The 26691-nt window shown below is 49.8% G+C and overlaps 2 protein-coding genes across 2 annotated transcripts in view; both read left to right on the forward strand.

The window, feature by feature from the left end:
• Positions 1-361: 361 nt before the first annotated feature.
• SRP68 (signal recognition particle 68) lies at positions 362-15358 on the forward strand. Its single transcript, XM_061354495.1, has 16 exons — positions 362-526; positions 2388-2454; positions 3335-3448; positions 4392-4587; positions 5364-5446; positions 5668-5777; positions 6134-6216; positions 6560-6700; positions 10102-10200; positions 10496-10560; positions 10879-11038; positions 11706-11800; positions 12026-12155; positions 12554-12629; positions 13546-13598; positions 14050-15358. Exons 1-16 carry the CDS (start codon positions 406-408, stop codon positions 14275-14277), a joined length of 1821 nt encoding a protein of 606 aa, XP_061210479.1. The 5' UTR covers positions 362-405; the 3' UTR covers positions 14278-15358.
• Positions 15359-15413: 55 nt separating this feature from the next.
• Positions 15414-26691, forward strand: part of EVPL (envoplakin) — a 35304-nt gene continuing 24026 nt past the window's right edge. Inside the window, exon 1 of the mRNA XM_061354371.1 lies at positions 15414-16401. The gene's annotated coding sequence lies outside the window, so the exon portion shown is untranslated. The remainder of the gene's footprint in view (positions 16402-26691) is intronic.

The raw sequence follows: 26691 nt of genomic DNA on the forward strand, positions 1-26691 counted from the left end.
CTGTCCAGGTACAGCACTGGTCCCAGAGCCAGCGTGGATCTGTTCTCCTTTGTCCCGCAGCAGCCTGGGCTGAGCCCTTCCAGGCACCGTTGGGGTTTGCAGGGACGCTGCAGCCATGGACGTGTCCTCAGCCCTTCCCTGGGATGCTTTGGGTAGCGAAGGTGCCACCAGAGGAGGGGGCTGGGAGGGGCGTCAGCCCCGGGAGCGCCCGATCCAGGGGGATGTGTCCGGATCCTCCTTCCCCCGCGCATCCCGGTGGGTACCAGCGCCTCATTCCCGCCCCAGCCCCGGTCCTCCGCTGTCCCATCGGCCCCCGCGCTGGCCGCGCTACCCATGGCATCGGAGCGCGCCTCTTCTGCCCCGGCCCATGATGCAGCGCGGCGGCGGCGGCGGCCCGGGCACAAGATGGCGGCGGAGCGGCAGAGTGGCCGAGGCGGCGGCGCGGAGGAGAACAAGGAGAACAAGGAGAACGAGAGGCCGGCGGGGCCGCAGGCCGGGGGCCTCGGCGACAGCCTGGGCCTGGAGAGCATCCTGTGCCGCGGCGGTGGCGGTGGGCGGATGTGGCAGGCCTGGCCCCGTGCGCGGCCGGGCGACGTGGCGGCCGCTGCGTGCAGCGCGGGGGCTCGCAGGCCGCGGGAGGGGAGGGCCGGCTCCGCTGCCCCGCGGGGCAGTCGCGGGCGGGCGGCGGAGGCTGCCGGCCCCTGTGCCAAGGCGGCGGCCGGGCCGGGCCCCGGGGTGCCGGTGTGAGCGTGTCGGTGCGGGGTCTGCGGGTGCCCGCGGGCAGGTTCGCGCCTGGGAGCTGTGAGTTCGTGCTTTACCTTTGCGGCGTGAGAGGCTTCCTAGCGGAGCTGTGCGCTGCGGGCTGAGGGAGGAGCTGGAGCTGGAGATGGTGGTGCTTGAAGTGGGTACGAGTGGATAAAGTAAATCTTAAGGGGTAGCGCTGAGGTGGCAAACCAGCGCCCCCAGATTGAGCCCTTCTCTAGGGTGATGTGGCACATAGAGCTCGTGGTGTGCCTGTGCATGGAATTCGCCCTGAAACTAGTCCAGGTGCACGGCGCCGATAGAGCTGAGCTTTATCTGGGTGAGAGCGAAACCCAAGTTTAGTTTAGTTTCCATTTAGTTTATGGCAGGTGTTGCAAAGTTAGTAACTGTTGAGTAAGATGCAGATATAGTAATGTCAGGAATGCCTATTAATGATAAGGTAAATGATTGAGGGGGTATGAATTCAGTGGGTAGCTGCACAGGATAAAACAGTCTGAGAAAAATCCTAGGTAGACAGCAAGGAAAAGGATTGTTGAGACATTGTTTGACTTACTTGTTCTACAGATACAGACTAATTCAGTCTAATAACTTGATGAAGGGTTTTAATACTTCAGCTAAAGAGGCTGTTAGGTGTAATTCTGAGAGAATACTTTGACAGACATCTGCCATTTGAACCTTTATAGTTTCTTTTGGTATAGTAACTTTCACTTGATGGGTCACTGCATAGTCTGGCTTTGGTTTTGTGGAGTTCTTTTTGAAGCTGAAAAGGGATTTTTGTGATGTAAATCAAGCACAGATTTCTTGTTTGTGGTGGAGATTTTCGTTCACAAAACAGTCTGCCTTATAAACTGAATGACAGCAGCAGATTTACTAGAATACAGTATGGTTTTCTTTGGTAGCATAAGAACCTGTGAAGGGGTTGATGGTGAGAGTCATAGTTTTAGTGAATAAAAGTAGGTGAATAAAGTAAGTACAGGATGCACAGAAGTCAGCAAATATGGTGAAGAATGGAGAGACTGGATGGAAATCGTGGAGTCAGGCCAGTGCATTCTGTCGTGGAGTACTTGCAGGAATGTGCAAGACTGGAAATGTGTTAAAAAAATCTGTAGAAAACAAGTTCTTCCAACAGCTCTTTGTATGAGGTTCTCTGTATTCAGAAAGCAGTTTGTGGAAGCTGTGTCAGGAGGCAGCAGTGATCCTGTTTTTCCTGAGAAATGGGATGTTTAAGGGCAGGAAAGCTGCTCTCTCTTCCAGCTTTGCCAACCAAACTGTGTCACAAGTGTGACTGGGAGGGGGTGTAGTGTAGGGTGGGGAATTACATTAACCTGGATGTGCCTGCTGGCAAAGCCTGTTAGGCTGAAAGGAGCTCTAGAAACAGCAGGACTCTGGTGGTTGTTTGTGAGAGGAGCTGCTTGTGGTCCTGGCTTTGATGACAGTCATAAAGCTCTGAAGTAGGCAGTGGAGCCATGAGGTCTTCTGGGATCCTCAGTTGTCTCAGCTGTGCTTTTTCTGGGAGGTTTTTGGGTGCCCCTCTGTTTCTCTAGAGTTCCCTTCCCTCGTGTTTGGGGTGGAATGAAGAACTGGTAACAGACTGTGCTGTCAATCTGCCTTAACACAAGTCCCAGTCCTGCAGATTGTGAAGGAGTCTCAGCAGCAGCATGGTTTACGACATGGAGACTTCCAGAGGTACAGGTAAGTAGTGTGAGTGGCTTGGAGTTACCAGTGGGATTTGGCTTGCTTCATTTAGTGTGTAAACTCACTGTAGCAGGCATCAGAAATGATCCACCACATAAATACCCCTTCACAGGTTGCTTCATGTGAAGTAACATGTTTTTTTACATGAGATACTGTGTGCTGTGGCTGTTTCATGTAGGAGGTTACAGACTCGCTCTTACTTTTCCATTGCTTTTAAAAGCTTGTTTCGTAACACCTCACTCATAATCACTGCACTCTTCCAGAAGTGTGTGTTCAATAAACGTACATAAAGCAAATAGACAGTAAGGGGACCATCATTCTGATTTTTTTAAGATCAGGAATTATTACATGTCTTACCTTTCTTGTGTTCTGTTCTAAGAGGGCTGACAAGAAACCTGGAGAGGGGCTTCGGACAAGAGCCTGTTACGGACAGGCCAAGGGGAATGGCTTTACCCTGCCAGAGGGGAGACTGAGAGGAGCTCTTAGGCAGAAGCTCTTCCCTGTGAGGGTGCTGAGGCGCTGGCACAGGGTGCCCAGAGAAGCTGTGGCTGCCCCGTCCCTGGCAGTGCTCAAGGCCAGGTTGGACACAGGGGCTTGGAGCAAGCTGCTCCAGTGGAAGGGGTCCCTGCCCGTGGCAGGGGTTGGAGCTGGATGAGCTTTAGGGTCACTTCCAACACAAACCAGTCTGGGATTTTATTAACTACTGGTTTACAGGTAGCTCCAGAACTACTTCTTACCATATGTCATATGGAGTTCTTAGTTGTTAAAACGTTGCCGTCACAGCCTTTAGTCCCTTTTTTTTTCTCCAGTTGGAGAGATCACTAAACAGAAACCAAGTTATTCTTTGGCCAAACTGACTTAATTGCCTTTTCTTTAGGGGTTATTGCTCCCGTAGGCTGAGGCGGCTCCGGAAAACTCTCAACTTCAAGATGGGAAACAGGCACAAGTTCACTGGGAAGAAAGTAACTGAAGAGATTCTCTCAGACAACAGGTATCGTTGCTGGATGGAATTGAGCACTCAGTACCTCAGTGAATAGTTTCTTTTCAGTAATTCCTTTTCATGTGGGTGCGGTGGAAAACTGTTCTCTACAATGTACTCAGGTTTCTTCTCAGAGATGGGTGTTGTTGATGTTAATAAAGACAAAAGTTCAGGCTGCAGTGTGGGGGGAAGAGGCACTGCTGGGATCCTGCTTCATCATGTGAACGAGTGGGAGAAGAGGGAGCAGCAGCAGCCAGTTCCTTCTCATCCCTCATAGTTGCTAAGTGGGTTCTTTCCATAATCAGTAAATCATTTTGATACTGCAGAAGAACTGCTTCTTCAGATCTGTTGCAAGGTGGCCATTTAGATTCTGAGAGCATAAATGGGGCAGGCAGTGAGGGTGTGGTTGGAGACATACCCCCTTTGAATAGAAATAGTGCAAGTTTTACTTTAGATTTTCCAAATCTGGCACATTGCTTCTCTGATAAAATATGTGGAAAGTAGACAGGATCTTGGACTCATTTCCCACCTTTTAGAAGCACTTGAAATGTCTATCTTATCTTTTCCTTCGGGGAAAAGAGAGCAGGATACTGTCTTCATCTGTGTTGTTAAGAAGCTAGATGCATTATAACGTTAGCTACAGAGAGAGCAGATATGTTTACATATGTTGAACCAGTTTGAAGAGCAACCTAAGATCGTCAATCCCTTAGTTATGTCTGTGGTGCTACAGAATCGTATCAAATTCTCTTCCTCAGTTGGGTGATTACATTTCTGCAGGGAGAAATAAGAGTAGAAATCAGTGAGGAATAACACAACTTTGTGTGCTTAAGAGGTTAAGAAATAAAAACATCCACCTTTTACTAACCAAGCTGAAGTATTGCTACCAAGGTTTGCAGATGTGATGCAGTGATACCTGTTTCAGTGGCATCATTTTGTCATTAAACTTCTTCTGCAGGTATTTGCTGTTGATCCTGATGGATGCAGAGAGAGCCTGGAGTTATGCCATGCAGCTGAAACAGGAAGCAAACACAGAGCCCCGCAAGCGGTTCCACTTGCTGTCTCGCCTGCGCAAAGCTGTGAAACATGCTGAGGAGCTGGAGAGACTCTGTGAAAGTAACCGAGTGGATGCCAAGACAAAGCTGGAAGCTCAGGTAATCCTTGGATCTTTCACAGTAAAGGTGAATAAGAAACCTTCGGATTGTGGGTGAAGAGATTATGCCCATGGCAGGGGGATTGGAACTTAATGATCTTAAGGTCCTTTCCATCCCTAAGCATTCTGTGATTCTCTTACAGCAGTAGATAATCCAGATTGACTGATTCTCAAACTGGGTAATGTCTCCCTTTGAATAGCTTGGGTTTATGTTAATGAAGCTGCTGGAATTGCAGAAATAACCAGTGGCACCAGCCAAGATGAGGACCTGGTATTTACAAGATCAGTATATCAAATGATTGTCCTTGCTTTGAAACTTCTTAAAGTAAAAAGAATTGAGAGAGGCTTAAGATGGTGCAACACAGCCTAAGAAACTATGCTTATTTATTGAGTTATTTATTTGTTAAATACCTTAAAGGAGCCACTTAGGACACAAGACTTGTGGCTTCAGTTCCTGGCACACAGAAAGCAACTGTGTTATGACACAGCACAAAACCCCAAAAGTTCTTTGGCATCAGTAGGCCATGTTGATTGCCTGACAAGCCAGAAGCATCTTTGCTTTCATCTCCCTAGAAATGTAGCAGTGTCAGTTAAAAGAAAGGGAGGTGGGTAGCTGGTAATCCACAATCCAAATCCGTTATGTTCTGTGGGAAGACCAGATGAAAAGGACAGGGTTTACTCTCTGACTGTAGGCATCACAGCAGCCCTCATACTCCAGGCTGTGCAAACTAGGCTGTCAGTGTGGGGGAGGTTAATTTCTCCTTGTGCTGTCTGCAGGCATACATGGCTTACCTCACAGGGATGCTTCGTTTTGAACACCAGGAGTGGAAGGCAGCAATGGAGGCTTTCAACAAATGCAAGTAAGTTCCTCCCACGTCATCAACTTCATTTAGTAAATAGTATTGGACCAGTCTAATAAGTTTATGTACTGTATGTACAGCAACTCTGGGAGTTGCTTACGCATAACACCGAAGTACTACTGAAGAAATAGCATCCTCCAGAGTAGAGACAAAGTCTTCCGTTAACATAGCCTCTCATAAATGACACATTCTGCAGTGTTAATATTTATCCTCTGCTGTAGGACTATATATGAGAAACTGGCCAATGCTTTCACAGAAGAGCAAGCTGTGCTGTACAACCAGCGTGTGGAAGAGATCTCACCCAACATTCGCTACTGTGCCTATAACATCGGTAAGGAAAGGGGTTACCCCATCTCCAACGCAGAGCAGGGCTTGTTCATGGGGAAGGAATAGTGGCTTGATAGTTAAATACCAATCTAAATGACACTGCGGTGAGTCCATACTACTTTGGGCAGATTCTGCACACATTCGGGGTCAGTTTAGCAGTGGAGGAATGTACTTATTTTGCAGCATGTGGTTTTGTATAAAAGGACAGAATATCAGTCTGCAGGAGTTTGCTTATAAAGTCAGAATGAAATTGCAAATTTATCCCCTTTGTCCCCACATTGCCAGTATCACACCTATTGATGAGCTTTTCTATATTGAAACAATTGGTGAACTCGGATGTTGGTTTGTTAATTCTCTCAGGTGACCAGTCTGCCATGAATGAGTTAATGCAGATGAGACTGAGGTCTGGTGGCACAGAAGGCCTTCTTGCAGAAAAACTGGAGGTAATTTATTTACATGGTTCAAGTTGAAACAGTATCACTCTGTTGAGCATAAGTATTGCTGCAGCACATCATTCAAGGGCTAAAACACTTGAGAGGAAAGCAACCAGAGCCCTGGGCTCTATGGGAAACCACACTTTTTCCTTGGAGCAACCTGGTCTAGTGGAAGGTGTCCCTGCCCATGGCTGGGGTTTGGAACCAGATGATGTTTAAGGTCTCTTCCAACCCAAACCATTCTAGGATTTAGTCTATAATTTCAGAATAGTCAAGGGTAGTATGAATTTTGAGAGGCTGGATTTTGGCTACCTTAAACTTCAAGCTCCTAAATTTAGTCCATTCTGTACAGGCATTGATTACTCAGACTCGAGCAAAGCAGGCAGCCACGATGAGTGAGGTGGAGTGGAGAGGAAGAACTGTCCCAGTGAAGATAGACAAAGTGAGGATCTTCTTGCTGGGGCTGGCTGACAACGAAGCAGCGATTGCTCAGGTAACCCAGAAGCCATCTTCATTGCTGGTGTTCTGACCTTTATTATCTTTCTTTCAGTGTGCAACATAATACGTGATACTTTGACCAAAAGCTTTGAATAATCTTTCTTCAAACTTGAGATTGGAAGGCTAAAAGTGGGAATATTGACTGTAACCCAAAGCTGAAGTCTCAGCTGGGGATAGCACCCACAGTCTAGTAGTAGTAATAGTCTGAGAGATCTGTTCTGAGCGTTACTGCTCTTCTGAACACTGTACTGGCCAGAAGTACTACCTTTCAAGTGATAACCATTATTATTTGTAAGTCACTTGGATATGAAGGTTACAATTTTAAGAGTAACTGGGTTTGGAGTTGCTATTCTGATTTCTCTAAGTATCTTGCTGAAATGCTCCAACTTCAGAGCACTCAGAAGAGATGTGTATGAATCATGGTTTTTCAGCACCAAAAGCACTTTGCCAGGTGAAGCAGGTGCTGTGAGATCTACAGCATTCTCTTCTTGACTTACAAATCCTCCAAAGCAAGAGGAGGATTACTCAATGTCAGGATGCGAATCATCCTCAAATGTAACAGCTCTGGAGCACTCGCAGTGGCACATACTATGTGGGTATTGCAGCCAAGTTTTCTGCATGGGGCTTTTTACCTTGGAAATGGTGCCCAGATGATGTATTTTGCTTCCCAGTGGCTGCATACAGGTAGTGAAAGGATCTTTGGTAACAATTGTTACCAATAAAAATGGGTTTCTTTCAGCATCAGACCCCATTTATCACCAGGAGAATGATGACAATAAAAAGAACTTTAATAAGAAAATGAAGGCCCTGCAGAGGAATAAGGCTAGTGGCCAGGAGCCAAAGATAGTGTTGGGAAGACAGTGTGAGTAGGATAAATTGGTTATGGCTGAGGAGGAAGCATTGATGTTTACCAGTTTTGCCCTAGTGTTCTGAATTGGAAGGTGCTCTTTGTGTTATTGGTAGGTAGTACAGCGGTATGACCAGCAGGGGGAAGTGCAGCTTAGGCTTCTGTGTCCCCTGTTAAACATCCATCCTGCCAGGCTAGCAGTTAGAACTTTTCAGTTTAGCTGCCCTCTTTGTCCTGTAAAGCTGTGGCAGAACAGTGATCTGGATTTGTTTTCTTCTTGCTTTCTGTTCCTTGGAGGCTCTGAGTAAACACAGGAGTTTTGTGGAACCGGATCACAACCAGCAATGGTGAGAGCTAAGCAGGCAGCAGCAGTATTTACATTCCTAGAGGGATAAAACTTGGCTTTTTGAAAGCAGTGGTGTCAGCTGTGGTGGGCAGCCCAGCCTTAGCTAAATGCACTGTGGTTACCGGGATCTTTTGCACCTTCTGCTAAGGTTGAAACCCTGACATCACAGCAGCGCTGCTTGGGGTTTGATTAGAAGCAAACACAGATGGCTGTTGTGGGTAAAAATGCAGATTCTCAGTGCAGTTACACCACTGCCTTCAGTGTATTGGTAACAGAAACAGAACAAATAAGCCAAACTGAAATATGAATTCACATTGAAAATTACTTATGTCAGACCTTGTGTAGAATTGAGTGCATGACTTCCAGGGCCCATTGACTCCCACCACGAAGAAGGGAGAAGGCTAAAGGGCAGAGTGATGGAAGGGTGCCCCTGTCTGGTATTGCCTCAAGGATTCTGTGGGCATCTCTCTGGTAACCAGGACTGCAGTAAAATGGGTGGTAATAATGTTCAGAGATGATCCACAATGATTCAGAGCAAAGGAAAAGGAGGAAGTGAGCACTGCTGGCCTTTGAAGAGTGGGTTCAGTGAGATCACTTCCCTTGACCCCTTTAAGAAGAACCTGTGCTGTTCTATCAGGCCACTTGAATCACCAGCCACAGCACTTGTATCTCAGTTTTATGACCTGCTATCTCCCAAATCAGAACATAGGTGTATTTTTGCATAGAATCAGCTTAACCTTGGGAATTTTTGCTTAGAAAGGAAAGCCTTTGTTTCACTGCATGGCCCAGCCCTTTCCCAGCCCTTTCCCTGTTGTGCTTGACTGATGATCCAGCTCTGTTTTCATTTTTGTACAGCGCAGTTGCTGTGCTGCTCTGGGTGAGGTTGAGAATGCTGTCAGACTCGTCCCTGCTAATTCTCAGGAGTCAGTCCCACCTTAAAAGTGGCAGCAAATCTTGCAGAAAAAAAAGCCTTCATCTCAGGTCAAAATACCTGAGGCTTTGTGAGGGAGTAAAATTAACATTCCTTAATGGCTTTGAGAACCTGCGAAGAGCAGAAACTGCAGAGCTGTGTGGAAGATAAGCAAGTGTGGGTTTAGACAGCTTTTTCTTCATCTGGACAATTGCAAATTGATTGCAACAAACTTTATCTTATGCTGTTACATGATGTGGAAGTGATTTAACACAGTGCAGATACACTTTAATCCCTCATTTGATTGCTTAAGGTTGACGTTTGTTTCTGGGCAGTTTCCTCTTACTGAACTTAAGCAGGGGAAGTTCAGGTTGCAGATAAGGCAGAAACTCTTCCCTGTGAGGGTGCTGAGGTGCTGGCACAGGGTGCCCAGAGAAGCTGTGGCTGCCCCATCCCTGGCAGTGTTCAGGGCCAGGTGGTACAAAGCCTTGGGTGACATAGTCTAGTGTGAGGCATTCCTGCCTATGGTAGGGGGTTGGAACTGGATGATCTTAAGGTCCTTTCCAACCCAAACCATTCTATGAATCAGTAAGAGCCTTGTGATCCCCATCTCAGTCCCTTGGATGGAAGTGGAGTTTGGGTTTGGGTGCACTGTTTAATTGTGTACATGATATACTAACTCATCAGGCAGGGCTCAGGCTTCAACTTGCTTTTCAGAAGTTGTTTTCCAGTTTTGGCTGTGGTTCAGAAAGCCAAAAGTAGCTTCGTTTTTTGATGGAACTTGTGGTGACAGCAGAAAAGCTCTGGGTCACTCCTGCTATAAACTGCAGGCTGACTTAAAAAAATGCTTCAAACAAGCAAATTACTGAGCATTACTGGAGTGGGATTGGAGAAAAGAAAATCATCTACAAGTTGTTACCACATGAGAGGTGGAATCAGCATAACAAGAGCAGTCTACATTGACAGTTTGCCAGGTCAGTAATGCTCAGCTGCTCTTGTGGTGCTGGGCCTTTCCCACAGTGCAGTCCAGCCCCAGCTGCTGCAGGGATGAGGTGATCAGAGCTGTGTGTGATAGGCCTTCAGAGCTGCTGAATTCTGAGCACTGACCATGTTCCCCACTATTTGCCTCCTGGAACATACTGCAGACAAGTAGAGATTGGGGTTCTAGCTGTCCATGGATCATGAAGCCATAATCTGGGAGAAACTTTGTTTAATCTCAGTTAATTCTTGCATCATGGGATGCAAAAGACAGTAATTTCTAATAGATCTGTTTTGTCTTTCCTTTGCTCTTAGGCAGAAAATGAGGAGACAAAGGAGCGTTTGTTTGAGTCTTTACTCAGTGAGTGTAGAGATGCCATCCAGGCTGTCCGGGAGGAGCTGAAACCAGACCAGGTAAGCAGCAAACAGCAGTGGTTCTGCTTTCAAAACACAGCGTTTCTCTGGGACTAATTTGTTACTGTTGAGCTTGCTTAACAGTAAAAGTGACTGGGATTCCTTGAAGGAAAAGACACAAAAGAGTCAATACCTTTGATTTTTATTCTCTTCAGAATTGGAGAGAGTGAATAGTAACGTGAAGCCCTCATTCTTCTGTCTGGAAATGTGTTCTAACTCCCTGGTTTACCCAACCCTTGAGTTGTTTCTAATGTTTTCAGTAAATTGTGCACTTGTTTGTCCCCAATTTCTGCAGAAGCAGCGGGAGCACTCTCTGGAAAATGATTCTGGGAAGGTATCCAACATCCAGTACTTACACAGGTAATAGTCAAACACTGCTGCCTGTTCTAGCGTGAAGAAGCCATGGTCTTATGTCAGGGTTTTATTTCTGTTTGGTTTTGCTTTTATGGGTTTTTTTTGTTGTTCTGGGCCTTTCAGTCTCAAGGGTGACTGTATGGATAAGGATCTGATTCATGCAGCACTGGAAAACATTTAACTTAAGATTCATGTTGATCTTTCACATGTTTTTTTTTCCATACTCGTCTCAGCTTAGACTTGGGGGGGAAGTGTTCTCAGAACAAAGCAATGTCTGAGTAGTTCTGACACTCTGCTAATGGTATTTTATCTTGCATCTTTTAGTTATTTGACCTACATCAAGCTGTCAACAGCCATCAGGCGCAATGAGAGCATGGCTAAGTCTCTGCAGAAGGCCCTGCTGCAGCAGCAGCGGTCAGAAGAGGATGGCAAGCGCACACCACGGCCTCAGGATCTGATCAGGCTTTATGATATCATTCTGCAGGTAGTGCTGGGAAAGCAAATCTTAATTCTTCATATTAACTGAAGAACTTTGGTACGAGAAGCTGTTGTGGGAAATAGAGCCCATGAAGTCTGAAGAGCAGCTGAGTACCTACAGTTGAAGATGTCCAAACATCTACATGAAACACAAAACCCCTCTTCTAGCTGTGAACAGAAAATACTCCTAGAATGGGTGCATTTGGTCGTACACTCTAATGCAGTTTATAACTAGTTTTTCTGACTGTTTTATACAGCACCCTGATAGCTGCCTTTAATTTCTGCTGGCCAGAGAAAGTAGCAGCTACAACTACTGAAAATGTTCTTCATAAGCAGTTTTTCAGTTTCTCACATAAGTTTTCTCTGTGGGAGCCTGTGGCTGAATCAGTTGTGAATGGGAAAGGGAAATGCCTTATGAAGGAATAACTTCATGTGAAATCTGAGGAGTCTTTGTCCTAATTCCTGTTTGTGTCAGGAAATCTGTCCTGAGGGCAAACTTGCACAAGTTTCAGTGGGTGTCCTTCAGAAGGTTAGAGTCCTGACAATTAAAAACTGGAAACTATTTCCATGGGAGTGTACTGTTGACTTGTTGAAAGGGGCAGCTTTCTCTTACTCCAGCAGATTCCAGAGGAAAACAGTGCCTCTGTGTGTTACTTTGACTCTCTTTTGCACAGAACCTGGTGGAACTCACACAGCTTCCTGGCCTAGAAGAGGACAAGAACTTCCAAAAAGAGATTGGATTGAAGACACTTGTGTACAAGGCTTACAGGTGACTGAGAAGCAGGCATTAACATCTTCAGAGGTTGCTATTCCAAAGCTGTATGGGTTGTACAGGACACTGATGCAGTTTCCTCAGCCCTGTTGTGAAATGAAAACTGGATACTAAGGGGAAACTGGCCAGTGCTACTTAACAATATCCCCTGTTATCAACAATTTGAGTTGGCAGGAGGTGTGGGTAACAGACATGTCAAGGATCCACTGTTTATTGTTGCAGGTGTTTCTTCATTGCTCAGTCCTATGTCCTGGTGAAGAAATGGAGTGAAGCTCTTGTTTTGTATGAAAGAGTGCTGAAATATGCCCGTGAAGTTCAGTCAGGAGCTGGAGCTTACACAAACAGCTTGAAGGTAGGATCCCAGTCCTGGGTGTAGGAGGGAACTGAAGTTTATGAGCAAGCTCTGTCCTGGTATTGTCAGTTAAGTGCCAGGCCATTACAGTTCAAGACTGATCTTTAGGGAGAATAATACAAGTGTGACTTCTTGGCTTATTGTAATAGAGACTTTCTAAGAGGTGGAGAGGCAGACTTCCTGACACAACTCCATAACCATTTTTCACTTCTTCTCTTGTGCATTTTCTATTACACAACTTCTGTAGTGCCTGAAGGACTGTAGCTTTGCCTCTTCTGGGAAGGCTTATCAGCACCAGGATTTGATCTCTTAGTTCTTGCTTTATCAGGTTTAACCTTTGTCCTGACTCTTAAACTGGTATATTTCAGGCTCTCTAATAATTGTCTTTAATGATCTAGGAGTTACCTGATGTTCAAGATCTGATCACTCAGGTCAATGCTGAAAAGTACTCCTTGCAAGCATCAGCTATACTGGGTGAGTTGCACAATTATACTGGAGCTTGAACATCTCTTCATTCCTCTTAGTTCATTTCTGAAGTTCCAAATGTTTTTCCTCTTCACTCTGATCTATGTAGACCCTGGAAGATGTTTTTTCACCCTCCCAGGTCTAGGTTCTTCTAGCATTGTGTAGTGCAGCTAGACAGGCAATGACCAGACATTTGGCATCTTGCTTCCTGCCCAGAGATACGAAAACAGTTTTTGAGGATGTGCACCTGATTGGTAACCTCAGAACACTCTGTTTAGGGTTTATTTTTTAGGCTACAAAAAAGGCTGGGTTGGACAGGGCTTGGAGCAACCTGCTCCAGTGGAAGGTGTCCCTGCTGGTGGCAAAGGGTTGGAACTGCATGAGCTTTAAGGTCCCTTCCAACACAAACCAGTCTGGGATTCTATGAAGTTGGCCTTACTCATCCCAGTTCTGCCCAGCTGGGAGAACTGCTGTGAAAGGGGCGAACAGTGATGTTCTGTGCTAGTGCTGATCAGGTTAACAGAACTCTGGAGAATGGGTGAACTGTGTGATTCTTGGGCTGTTGTTTTTTGCTGTGCCAGCTGCTGGACAACCAACATAAGTAATGGATTATCTTTTATTGCCTAAATGTTACTTTAACAGATCCCACTAGGGTCTTTTCATCATCTCCTGCTTTGTGCTTAACTCAAAATCTGTGCTTTCAGGAGCTTCTCACACAATGTGGAGGAGCAGGTTTCCACCACTGGAGAGCTGGGCTGGCAGTAGATCCTCTTAGTCTAGAAAGCAAGTTGATTCTAGTGAAAATGCTGTCTTGTGTATCCCAGAAAGTAAAGCTCATAGCTAAGCTTAGGGGACAGCTGGGACAGGCTTACTTTAAACCAAGATCTACCCTTTTATTCTTACCACTTTTTCTTCAATCTTCCAGATGCAAATGATACTCATGAGACTGAGTCTCCATCACAGGTCAAGGATGGCAAGGTAAGACCTCAGAGCTCAGGCAAATTCCAGTAGGGTCCTTAATGACCATCACTTTAAGCTGTTAATCTGAGTGTTTCACGATCAGAGCAGTTTCCTGCTGATGGGAGTTCGGTCATGACCAGTGTATGTAAAGGACTTTATTAGACTTGTTTTCCTTCTGCAAGTCCTGCATGTGGGTGACACAGTGGGTTCCTTGGGTAGGCACTACGCAGCTGCTTGCTGCTTCTAGTGTGACATCTTTTGGTTTTATTTAGCTTTACCCTGTGCATGGGAAAGTTTTCCAGAGATCCTGCAGTGATGTTTTGACAGGGCTTTGAATCATTTTCAGGGACCTAAAGGAACTTCAGCTTCTGTTGTCTCAGTCACTGCTTAACACCCTTTGCTTGTTTGGCCCTTGTCATCTTTGATTTGACATGTGCTTGATTTGGTTTTCTGCACTGGTCTCTTTCAGCCTCTCTCAGAACGGTTTGAGACTTTCTGTCTGGATCCTTCTCTTGTCAGCAAGCAAGTCAGCCTTGTGCACTTCCCTCCAGGCTTCCAGCCCATTCCATGCAAACCCTTGTTCTTCGACCTGGCCCTTAATCACGTTGCTTTCCCACCTTTGGAGGACAAGGTGGAGCAGAAAGCCAAGAGTGGCCTCACTGGATATATAAAGGGCATCTTTGGATTCAAAAGTTAACCAGGACCCCCTGAGGAACAGAGGTTTTATCCTGTATTGAAGGAAAAGCTCCATCAGGTTCTAAGGACACGAATGTCTGCATCTGAAACCAACAAAGGGAAGTTTTACCATCTTCTTCCCTGTGTTCTGTGTCTATGTCTGTGCACTTACATTCTCTCACAGTGTATTAAAGACAAAACAATCTCTTACATGTACACTATCAATAGCTGAAAATAATCTGAAGCACAGAGAAATTCCATCCTGCTTGGAGGAGCTGGAGCTTGCTTTGTGACTGGTCAGGGCCAGTACACATCTACTTACCATGGACCAGGGCATAGGTACAATTTGATTCCTCCCTCTGCCCCATTATTTGACACTATAAATTGGTATTTCGGTCTAGAAACTGGGGTGTGATGGGGAACCAGAGGCAAAAGTAGGTGCGGAACTAAACCAATAAGGTGAAGCTGCCTACAGGACAAGAAACAGTAGACAAGGGGATAACTTCTTTTTGGCTCCCTGAAGTCTCTGTATTGTTAATCAAACAGAAATGACAAAATAATGCTTCCTTATGGGTAAGGATGGCAAATACTTCCCAAATGTTAATGGTTACCCCAGTTTTGGTGGAGTATAACCTAAATTTGTACTCTGAGCCAAAAGAATCCTCCTTACTTGATACACATTTTTGTTAATCCCCCCAAATAGAACCTATTCCTGCAAGGCTTTTCCTGGAAACCAGCTGATGGGTGGCTTCAGAAGTTGCTACTTGCTCTTCATGGGAACTTGGGTCTCTCAGTGTTTGTTTTGTCTCTGATCTAAACCTTGCCTGAAAACAAGGCCTTTTTCTGGAGTCCAATTGTTGCTTTTTTCCCTCATCCTCAGGCAGGAAATACACCTGAAATGAGGAACTGGCAACAAGAGACCAGAAGGTTTTTGAGTGGTGGATCTTCTCTGTTGTGCCACACAGCTTTTTTATAAAGCACCTGGGTGCTCTGGTGAAAGGCACTTTCACAATGGGTAATTCCATAATTGTGATCAATGAAATGGGAAAAAACCCCACAGCACATGGGCAGAACTGTTCCTGAATAAAGAATTTGGAAGTTTCCACCAGCAGTGGTTGGGTTTTCACTCACTCTGTAGCTGGGAAGGGAAGAAGCTGCCTCAACTCCTCTGCACCAGCTGTATTTGTGGTGTTTCTCCATTTTAGGCACTGGAGTTCATAGGGGTGGAAAGCAGAGCTGTTCTAAATGATGGGACTGTTGTTATGGGAATTTTCCATGCAAGGTGCATGTCAGATGAATGAGGGGAATGAACAATCCCTATTATTTTAGTCTGAACATTTGCTTCTTTGTTCCAAGCTGAAGTGATTTGTGAGTTTTCAAAGTACAGAGCAGCTTTCAATAGGGCTCTGCTCAGAGGTGAGGGAAGGAGGAGGAACTTCTTGTTTGTGTTTGATTTGGAAGCAGAATGGAAATTTCTGGTATTGTAGCCAATTCTGTTTTCCTCTGGATGCTGCGGGAGGGGGTTGCAAGAGAAAGGGAGAGCATAGAGCTGAACGGAACTTAGAAGCCTATGTACTCATCAGATGCCAGTGTTTAGAAAGCCTGGTTTTGAGTGGCAGATCTCTCTTCCCTGTAAAGCCTGTTTCTTTCTAGACAAGGAAGGGTCATGGAGTAACCAGCAGAGGCTGAATCTGAGCTGCTCTCTCCTTTTCAGCTTGTCCATTGCAGAACCAGTTGGAGAACTGTTCCCCAGTTTGGTTTCCAAACCAAACTCCTGCTTTTCTACCACAAATGTCTGTGGTGCCTGGATTGATTCCAGGGAAACTTGTACTGCAGCCACTTCCTAATGGGTGAGTTACAGACGGCTGAGAGCAGCTGCCCTCTATGTCCAACATCTTTTGACAGATCTAATGGATTAGCTGAGCACAGATAAGAAACCTGGAAACAATGATGTTTTATTCCGGAGCTCTGAGGTGTGTAGTTGGTGTGGAGCACTGGGAACACCAAGCACCCTTTGTCTCTGAAGCATTCAGAAGATCAAGGTCAAACCATCAACCTGAGGCTACATAACCGCTGGAGAATGGCCGCTTAGTTCTGGAGGAGGATCCTGTGCCTGAGGGCTCAGATAAGGACATGCACCACTGAGGTAACTTGGCTTATTTGGTTTGATGTGATGTTAATGGCAATTAACAAAAAGTAGGGTGGGATTTGTGAGCTCTTGTGTGCCTTAAATAATGGGGAAGGCACTGGTGAGGCATCAGGAAAATGTCTTACAATGTAAAAAAAGAGGAAAAATGATGTTACTGGGGTCACCTGAGTGGGAAAAAACAGACTCCCAAAGCTCAGTGCGCTGTTTAGCCCTGCAGTGGAGCAGGGAATGGCAAAGGTGAGGCTTGGACAACAGGGGTTGGAAGGGGGCAGTGCAGGGAAGTGGAGTGTCATGGCACATCCAAACTGATTCCCTGGAGTGCTGGGTGTTGGTGTGCCTGGAACACCTGGAGCGGGATGCAGAGCACTGGGTTATGGTGGTGGAAACCTGCTTCCTTATTGCCCTGGTCTTTCATCAGGCTGCACTGTTTGCTGTAAAGTGTTTGCTCTCTTGCCATGAGTGAATTGGCAGGTAGGCCTCATGATTGCCCTCAGACCATCATGCTGGAGCTTCCTGTTGGGATTATTGCTTTCCATCAACTTTTCCTATGGAGTATCTTTGAGTTTAGCACTGGAATGTTAATTACAGGCTAAGTCTGGTGCCACTGCATCAGTTAAAACAGCAGTGAGATGTACACTGTGGCCCACGGCTACACCACCAGTGATGGACCTGGCTCTTGGGCAATGTTCACTTTGGTCTTGCGCTCTGAGGGGTCCAGTGGCAGTGGGTGGGTCTGGAGGGACTAATGGGACATGACAGGGCAGTTTCAAGAGAGAAATGAGAGGTGCCCTGTAGGACAGTAACAGTCTGGCCTTGGGAGCTGTGGGATAACAGTCTCTGCCTCCTTCAAGCCAAGGAGTTGGGGTGTTTTAAACTGAAGGTAGTGTGTTAGTGGAGAAAACCATCTGTGATCCAAGCTGCCTCAGGCAGACGCATCCCCAGTGGGTGCTGGAGGTGAGCGGCTGCAGCTCCTGGAATTTGGATGCGGGGAGTCCTTGTACAGCTCCAGTAGCAGTGAGTAGAGCTAGAACGAGCTCCTGGAACAGCATGTGTTTGCTGAGGGATGCACAGATCTTACCATAGACTCACAGAATGGTTTGGGTTGGAAGGGAACTTAAAGCTCCTCCAGCTCCAACCCCTGCCACAGGCAGGGACCCCTTCCACTGGAGCAGCTTGCACCAAGCCCCTGTGTCCAACCTGGCCTTGAGCACTGCCAGGGATGGGGCAGCCACAGCTTCTCTGGGCACCCTGTGCCAGTGCCTCAGCACCCTCACAGGGAAGAGCTTCTGCCTAAGAGCTCAGCTCAGTCTCCCCTCTGGCAGGTTAAAGCCATTCCCCTTGGCCTGTCCCTACAGGCCCTTGTCCAAAGCCCCTCTCCAGGTTTCTTGTAGCCCCTTAGTTCTTCAAGCATCTGCAAGTTGGTTTGCAGCCAAAGAGCAGCCCATTCTGATCCGGGGGGGAAGGAAAGGCGCATGATGGGTGGCCAAGTGTACAATAGGAAGCTCCAAGAGGAAGGATATAATACAAATAAAGCTGACACGGATCCTGAAAGCCTCTGAGCAGAGGTGGGCTGGAGCAGCCTGTGTGCTCTGAGCATCCCTGGGGCTGCAGCTTCTCCATCCCAGCTCGGAAACCGGGGTCACAGCGCGAGTCCCTTTTCCTGTGCCCTGGCACAAGGAGGGGTTGCTGTGGAGTGACTGTGCTGCAGGAGCCGGTTGGAGGGACACACCTGCAGCAAAGGTTGGTGCTGGGCTCACCCAAACCCTGCCGAGGGTGAACAGGTTTGTGCAATGCAGCCACTCCCTGACCCTCTCCCTTTGGGTGAGGTCTCGTGGGCCTGGGTGTGCTGCTTTGTGTCTGGGGAGCGGCCGGGCCCTCGCTGTCCTCCTGCATCACCTGAGCTGAATGCTGATCCGTCCCTGCTGCTGTTGCTCCAGAAGTCCCATCCTGGGGAAGCGAATCACGGTGGGATTTGGGTGGCCACAAAGCCTGGGAGTCCTTGCTCCAGCGCTTCCAGCCCAAATACCTGGAGTGTCATCACTTGTGGGGTTTGGAGTGTTCTCACTCTCATGGTTTTGTTTGCATTGGGATTTCCTTCGCACCAGGGAGCAGTTGGTGCCCTGCTCTGTGCAGATCCCTGGGTGACAGTGGGTCACCCAGGTTAGAGCTGAACCCAAGTGCAAATTCCCTTGTGTCAGGGCTGGCATGGGAGGGAGGCGGCTGCATCATCGCTTCCCTGCATCCCCAGCCCTTCTTTGTCAACCGGGGCTGGAAATCTTCCCACCTCTGGCCTGGAAAGCAGTAGTGTCTCAGAGGAGGGGATTTAGCATCACTTCCAAAGGGTTCTGTGTTGTGTGCACATGGCCTTGGGCACAGCTTTCATATTCTCCAGGTGCTGTCACATTCAGACCCAGGTCCTGGCATGTGCTTATAGCACTGCCATAGCATGATCTTGGGCAGACTCCACTGCTGGGCACCTGAGGTGTTGGGGTTACTGAAGTTACAATTCCTGCTCTGGAAATAGTCTTCCTGTGCTCCCACTGGGTCCGTGGTGTCTGTGCATGGAGCAGACACAGCAGCTTGCCCGAGGCTCACACGCTGTGATGAGGATTAGTGACTCTCAGCCCAGCCTGTGGTCAGTGCAGGCAGCGATGCTGTGGCTGTGGTGCCCGAATGACTGAAGAGCTGCATCAAAGCCTCTGAATTACCTTCAGTGCTGGCCTTTTTCCACACAAGTGGGAGAACATCTAATTTTCTGAGCGTCAATTTAAGTTGGGGCAGGTGAAGTCTGGCTGCACAGAATTAGTTGTGGCTGATGGATTCATCCTGCTCTGGTCCCTGTGCCACAGAGCTCCCCACTGAACCAGGCAAGAGCAGCTCAGAAATGGAGCTTTGCAGGTTTGTGTCTGATTGAAATGCACTGGGGGCTGCTGGGGGGGGGCAGTCCCTTGCTCAGCTGCTGGGTGCTGCACCCTCTGCCTCTGAAGGAGGGGGTCCAGTGCTGCCCTCCTGCCTGGGTGCTGGCTTGCAGGGGCTGTCACCACCCTGCTCCCAGCCTGGGTCACCCAGGAGGGATTTGTCTCCTCTCCCACTAATGCTGTGCTACAAACAGAGCCCTCCTGTGGGCTTGGTTTGGTTTGGAGGGTGTCGGAAAGCACAGTCATAGACTCACAGTCTGGTTTGGGTTGAAGGGACCTTAAAGCTCCTCCAGCTCCAACCCCTGCCACAGGCAGGGACCCCTTCCACTGGAGCAGCTTGCTCCAAGCCCCTGTGTCCAACCTGGCCTTGAGCACTGCCAGGGATGGGGCAGCCACAGCTTCTCTGGGCACCCTGTGCCAGCGCCTCAGCACCCTCACAGGGAAGAGCTTCTGCCTAAGAGTTCAGCTCAGTCTCCCCTCCTTCCTGGGAGGTGATGATCCTCCCTTGGTGCTGTGTGCCACAGTGTGTGAGCACCAAGAATCTTCAGCTCTGGCCCAAGGGGGTGCTCCAGCCTGGACCCTTCCTTCCCAAACATCACCTCCTCCACTCAGCTCTTCGTTCCGAGGCCAGAAGTGTTTCTCCCAAGCAGGCAGGCTTTGGGCTGTTCTAGGTGTCCATGGTTCAGCTGCCAGCATGTACAGTGTGACATCCTGCAGGGATCTATGCACAATGCAAGGCCTTTGTGTTGTGCTTGAGTGCGGAGGCACAGAGCAGAACAAACCTGCCCTCACGTTTAACTTTCTGTCACCCTCAGCCCAGTGTCCGCAGGGGCTGGTCCCTTCTCCAGGATGCTGCCATTGGAGCAGAGCAGCTCTTCTGGGGGATGTGGAAGAAACCTACCCCAAAAGCTCTGATCCCCACCCTGGGTCCATGGGGTGCTTCTCCAGCTGTGCCATGTGTGCATCCTTGCCTGCTGAACGATCTAGGACACAGCTGGCTCAGATCCAGTTGCCCTGTTTGGGGAGCAGCTCCCTCAGCACTGTCACTGGATAATAAAGCCAATTTTGCAGGCTGCATCCTGCGAGTTATGAACAAGCTTTCCAGACAAAGTGTCTTGAGAATCTGCCATTAGTGATTGCATTTAGTGCTATTACAGCCTTGCTAATCCTCTGGGGAGAGGAAAGCCAGGCTAAGGCGTTAGCTGCTGCAGGGGATGGCCGTGATGTCCTGCTCATTGGCTTGAGGGTTTAAACTCGGAAGGAGCTGGAGGATGCTGTAATGAGCCTGGAGAGGCGATGGGGTGGTAGCAGGCAGGTCCTTTTGATGTCTGAAGGGTCTAGGGATGAGTAGTTCCTAAAAGCCCTGGGACTGAGCTGTTCATGAGGTGGTGCAAGTGTCCCCTGTATTTAGAGAGATACAAAGGAGATGGACCTGGATTTCCCATTTGGCTGATGGAGTTTGGCTTCCTCTGGTCTCCCAGGGGAAGGTTCCTTGGTCCTGAAGCCCCTTTCCTCTGCTGCCTCTGAGCCAGCCTGTCCCAGGGACCTTTCTTATGAGTCTTAATCAGACCTGGAGGGAGGAGGGCTGGGGCCTTCATGCTTCCTTTTTGCACTTACCAGTTGGTAAAGATAAAGCTGAGGACTGAGTGATGTTAGACTTGGGAAAAACAACTGTCCTGTTTTGCCAGTGAGATGTGATCTTTTAGAAATAGGGTCTTCTGGGGCCCTGGAGTCTCATTTTGGCTTGGATGGAAACTGCACAAAGAAGAAAAAGGGTTGGGGTAAAAATGACACAAAAAGATGTGAGGAAGGATGTGGCTGACTTGTGTGCAGTGGGAACAGGCTGATACCTCCCAAGGGAGTGAACATTGGTGTGTCCCTGGCTGCTGACTGCCGTGGCTGCCCTCTTCCTGCATCCCTGTTTGCCATGGAGACTCTTAGGAGGGTCTCCCTCTCACTGAGGACAGCTCAACTCTTACAGCCTCTGTCTGCAGTTGTAAAGAGGCTGACAAGCATCTTTTGCAACAAGCATTCTTTGCAAGAAGCATCCTTTGCAATAGGCATCCTCTGCAGCAAGCCGTGGTCTGGGCTGGCTGTACCTGCCCATCCTGCTGCCAAACAAGCAGCATCTCTGTGTCGCAAAGCATCTGCCTCGTTCCAGAGGGCTCCTGCAGCCTCTTGCATCTCCCCAAGACACAGAAGTCAGATGCTGGGCAGAGGCAAGGGCGGCTGTGCCTTACCTCTGCTGGGCCATGGAGTGAAGATGAGAGGTGGGGAACCTTCCTCCAGCTGCTGGGCACTGCCTCTCTGACCCCGTGGCTGTGAAACTCTTCCTGACGTTGTCCTTGGGGCCGTGGTGGTGGGCAGGGCCTTGGCTTTACTTGGTGTAAACATGGGTGACCGTTGGCAGGGGCTTTACAGGGGGGAGGAAACGTGTTAAATCTTGTCCATAGGTGGTGTTTTATGAGCAAATCAAGGCTGTTTCCAGGTGTACTGGAGGCCAAACCCCAACCACCCTCCTGCATCTGTGCTCACTGATGGCTCCTGCTCTTCTCCCCTTTCCTAACTGTTCAGTTTGTTGTAAAGGTCCTTCCATTGCTCTGCTGTAGGCACCCATCACTTCTGCAGGGCCATTTAGGACTTTAGCAGTGGTGTTTTCCATGCAGTGCCTGGCCAGGAGCAGCTCTTGGTGCTGGGCCGTGGGAGGCTGGGGCAGGGTAAGGGCTTGGATTTCAGCACATCGCTTCCCAGGAGAATCCTGTCAAGAATGAAGGAGCTCAGCAGCAAGGAGGTGAAGTGAGAAGAAAACTCAGCCAGAGCCCTGGTGTGCAGAGGATGGAGGTGAGAATGTTGTCATCCAGAAGGGCAAATGGTCTTAACAGCTAAGAGTGAATAACTTATGGGCCATATTAAGCCATCACCTCCTCTGTAAAAGCTTAACCTGCCCGGTAACAGACACGGCATCCTCTGAACTGCTCCTCTGCCAGGCTCTTGGGAAAGATTAGTCCAGGATTGTTCCTGAAACCTTCATTCCCCAAAATGTAACCAGCTTGCCAAGGCCCTCTGTGCAGCTGTGCCTGCTGTCTGTCCCTGCAGGCACCTACTCATCACTGTGAGCAGCAAGAGAGCACCTGCTTATGGGACTGCTCTGTAAACCCAGGCATCTGCATCCTGGCACAGCTCCGGGCTGTTGGGATGGATCCCCAGGTCCTGTTCTGGAAAGTGAATGAAATGATTGGGATGTGACTTCCCAAACCATCTCCTGCTGTGCCTGGAGCCCTGCCAGAGCAGCCAGCCCCATGTCTGTACCCCCAGGAGATCTGTCTCACCCCCCAAAGTGAGCTGTAGCCTATCTGGGACCTTCCTGGGCAAGCCACAGCGTGCTCTTGATTGGCCTTATCTGTAGATCAAGAGCAGCATTTCAAGGCTGGTCCACTGGGAATGAGGTGAATGCTGCTCACCTCTGACCAGGAATGACCTGGATCTGTTCTTAACATGGATGATCTTGCTGGGGCAAGGCAGCTCTGCTGGCTGTGTCAGCAGGGAGCTTGGTCCCCATTGCAGTGCAGAGTGATCCCATTGGGAATACAGCTGGGGTGGTCGGGATGTGCTGTTTTGGATGACTGTCTGGCAGAGCTGTGCTTAGTTTTCCAGCTCCAAGGAGCAAGCACATCTTGGGGTTTGGGCTTGGGTCCAAGTGCCAGGCACAGTGTGTGGGTAGCAGTGGTGGAGAACTGGCTGAACTGGTCTCCTTGCCTGTTGCTTCTTGCAGGGCCTGGGTGAACCATTGTACTCTGCCCTGGCATGGCTGGGGCTGGTCCTGACAGAACCCGCTGAGATCTGGAAGTGACCTGGGCTGCAGCAAGCAGTGCCCATCACGAGTGTTCCCCTGAGCAGGCTTGCAGCCACATCCCCTTCACACGTGCAGGTCGTGGTGGCCGTCGCTGGGCTGGCAGCAGGCAGAGCATCCCTCACTGCAACACTTAGGACAAGGCTGGCAAGACCTGTCAGCCCGCAGCCATCCTTGGCTCTCCCTGCAGCCTCCCCCTGCCACTCTTGGTCCCTGGGGCTGGGATGGTCACAGACCCCTTGGGACTTCGCTGAGGGCTGCGTGAGGCCTGCTTGTGGCACAGCTCTGTGCTGCCTCTGCCTCTTCTCCTCCCACCGTGTCTGTCTGAGCAAGGAGGAGCCAGGTCCCTTCACCTCCATGAGGCATGCTGGATGCTTGGCATCGCTCCTGGAGCACGGCTCAAACCCCAGGTGGGATCTGGCCTTGTGTCTTGCACCACCTGTGAGCAGGCGGGTGCTCCTCTGCCAATCTCTTCCCCTGTCAGCCCAAGATTAGCTGGTGTTTGTCTCTTCGGTCTGTGTATGGCACAGAGGATGCTGCTGCCTGCCAGAGCACGTGTCTGTGTGTGCACAGGGCTGCGATCAAACACCAGGAGCTTTCCAAAATGCTCGCTCTGGTCCTTGCCAGCTGGGGCTTGGCTGGGGGAAGGTTCAACCTCTGCCTTGTTAAACACAGGAGAGGAAGGGGCTGGTTTAAGGCTCTGTGGGTGAGGAGCTCCAGCCCTTGGCTCCAGGTGATGGATGGCTTGGGGAGCAGCTTGTCCTGGGGGGTGCTGGGATGTGCCCAGTTTGCTGTTTGTGTTATGTACAAGCGCGCTGTGTTCCAGGGCACTGCAGGCAATCAATCTGGTTCAAGTTAGTTTGTTTGGTTTGAATTCCCAGGGGATTGATCCCTCCTGGCTTGTGTAAGCAGCGGCCCTGCAGAGAGGGGCTGTCCTGTGCAGCCGTGGGCTCCTGCATCTGCTGCTTTGTGTGGGTACAGCCTGAGGTCTGCTGGGCCTCGGGTGCTCTCAGCTCTTTTCCCTGGCAAGGCTTCATCTTGCTTTAAGGCTTTGAATGCAAATGCAGCAGGGTCTGGACCTGTGGGTTACAGGTGCTGTGCTGGTTCCTGGGGCCCTCCAGCAGCTCCGGCCAAGGAGCATCACTGTTGTCATCGGTCAACTGGATGTTAATGGCAGAGGACTGATCTCTGGAACTGCTTTCCACCCTGTGCATAGACCTTCATACAGCAAAGACAGGCCCTGAGGCAGGCCTCTGTTAACTCCAGCCCCCTTGGAGGAGAGGTCCTCCTAAGGTCCACACTAGCCACCGCCCAGCACTTTGAGCTGTGGGGACCTCCTGTCTTCATGCTTTTGGGATCCTGGTGTGAGAAGCAGGGCCGAAGCTGTGATACCACCAGGAAAAAGTGGGGCTTTGCAGCTTGTTGAAGAGCAAAATCATAGCAGAAAGCAAGTCACTTGTAAAGGAGCCTTGTCCTATGCAGGTCTTTCTCCTGAGATAATTGTGATTTGGTTTGTGCCAATTTAAAGAGGACAAAGAGGTCACCCAGGAAGTGATGAGGGACCCTCTGGCCTTTGGCCCTAGATTGTTCTCGGGTCACATGAAAAGGGGAAGAACAGCCACAAATGTGTGTGGGCATTATGGGTGGCTGGTGCTTATGTGGGGACCGTGGTCCCATCTGCTCCTGTCTTCCTCCTCCATCCTCTGCCCTTCCTCTCTGGTCCTGCACTGGACAAGGATCCCGTGTGGCTGTGGGATCCCTGTAGGATCAGCCTGAAACACAGCCTTCCTGATCTCTGGGGGTCTTTGGGCTTTGCTTTGTCTGAAACCCACAGGATGTAGATGCCAGCCCAGCCTTGCAGTGGCTTAGGAGAGCCGTGGGGTGCAGCACAGCCTGGACGGGCATCCCCAGGAGCCATGGAGGTGCCAGAGTGTTGTTGGGCTGCACTGGGAACCAGCTGGGACTCGGAACCTTTGCTCCACAGGGAAAACAGCTGCCCAGAGGCAGAGCCTGCTCTAAGGTCTTGCATAGGCCGGGTGCCTCGATAGAGCCTCAGAGCCAGGTCTTGGGGGCTTTGGGATCCTGAGTTTGTTTCAGAGCCTGAACCCTACTGGCTGCAGCTTTTGTGATGCTCGGGGCCTCCAGCCTTCATTCTGCCATGACCTGTCAGTGTTTTACTGGAGCTGGGGCTGCCGTGTGCCAGGCCTGGGCCCAGACCTTCCTGAACCACAGAATAACATCATGTTCTGCAGATGGGTGGTTCCCAAGGTGCTGAGCTGCCTTGGGAAACTCTTGGTTGGCTTCGTCTGCGGGGTTTGTGCTGCTGCTCCGCCATTCAAACAGCGAAAGGCAGAGGATGCTCCGCACCGCGCCCGGTCCGTGCAGCGCAGCCCTGCAGGAGGCGGCTGCGGGTTCCCCCCGCTGGGCTCCGCTGGGGCTCTGCGCGCACAAACGCTCCGCAGCCAGGGCGGGCCCGAGCCGCGGCCTCCCCCGGGGCTCTGCGCTTCCCCCCCGAACTGGTTCATCCGGTGCCTGCTCCTGCGCCGCCGCCGCCGCTCACCTGCGCCCGGGGAGGAGCCTCCCACAAACTGCTCTTCACCGGCTCCCGCCCGAGTCCCGTCCTCCCGTCCCGACAGCGAGCACGGAGCCAGCGCCCGGAGACCCGCGGGGACCTCGCCGTCATGTTCAAGGCGGGGGGCAAGGGCTCCCCGAGCAGGAGCTCCCCCAGCAGAGCCTCCCCTGTGAAGCCGAGCAAGTAAGTGTGGGTCCTCTGCTCGCCCTAAGCTGCCCTGGGGCCCTGCGGGAGGATGAGGGGAGAGCACTCGATGTGTCCCAGGCCACCCTAAAGAGCCGGAACCATCCTTCCTTGTGGAGCAGCTGGGAGGTTGGGGTTCGCTGGGAGGTGATGCCAAAACGTGCTGCCCCAGCTCTTTGTGCTCTAGAGCAGAACCTGTGCAGCCCCTGGGACGGGCAGTGCTGCAAAGCCCCCTTCGGGTGGGTAGGAAGGAAATAGGGAGAATCAAAACAGCCTCTTTGCTTGGGTGGAGCGAGGTCTGCTTGACGGTGGAGCAGATACCAGCCTGGAGTTGAGATCTCGGGACTCATTGGCTGTGTGAGGTTGGTGCGATGCTGCCCTGGGACCTGCGGTCTGTGAAGAAGGATGCTCAATTTGGTGCTGCTGAGCTGGTGAAGATGGGCAAGGAGCGGGTTTGCTGGTGACTGCTCTAATCCATCCCGATGACGGGCTGGGTCTCTGCAGGTCAGAGAGCTGAGGTGGCACCGGAAGGATCTGACAGCGCTGTCCCTTCTGAAGAGATTCCCTAAGTTGTGTGTGATGGGACCAGGATGCTTCCCATGGAGCAGGGTGTCCTCTGGGAGGGGTGCTCCTGCAGGGAGAGGGCTCATCCCTCCCTTCAGCAGTTGCTAACTCAGGGCTATTTTCCAGCTTCCTCAGCAGTTCCATGTCTCATACACGCATGGACTGATTGTGTGGGAATCCCTGTGGCCAGCCAGCGTTAG

Source organism: Neopsephotus bourkii, unplaced genomic scaffold, assembly GCF_033783945.1.
Source record: "Neopsephotus bourkii isolate Nb327-2 ecotype Australia unplaced genomic scaffold, CSIRO-AGI_Nbou_v1 NB_72, whole genome shotgun sequence".
NCBI lineage: Eukaryota > Metazoa > Chordata > Aves > Psittaciformes > Psittacidae > Neopsephotus > Neopsephotus bourkii.

What these genes read in the sequence shown, in the direction of transcription:
- SRP68 (XM_061354495.1), top strand. Translation starts at nt 406, where the DNA reads ATGGCGGCGGAGCGGCAGAGTGGCCGAGGCGGCGGCGCGGAGGAGAAC. An exon ending in AGACAAAGCTGGAAGCTCAG is followed by an intron (nt 4,588 to 5,363) that starts GTAATCCTTGGA and finishes TGCTGTCTGCAG; the next exon opens with GCATACATGGCTTACCTCAC. An exon ending in GAGGCTTTCAACAAATGCAA is followed by an intron (nt 5,447 to 5,667) that starts GTAAGTTCCTCC and finishes CCTCTGCTGTAG; the next exon opens with GACTATATATGAGAAACTGG.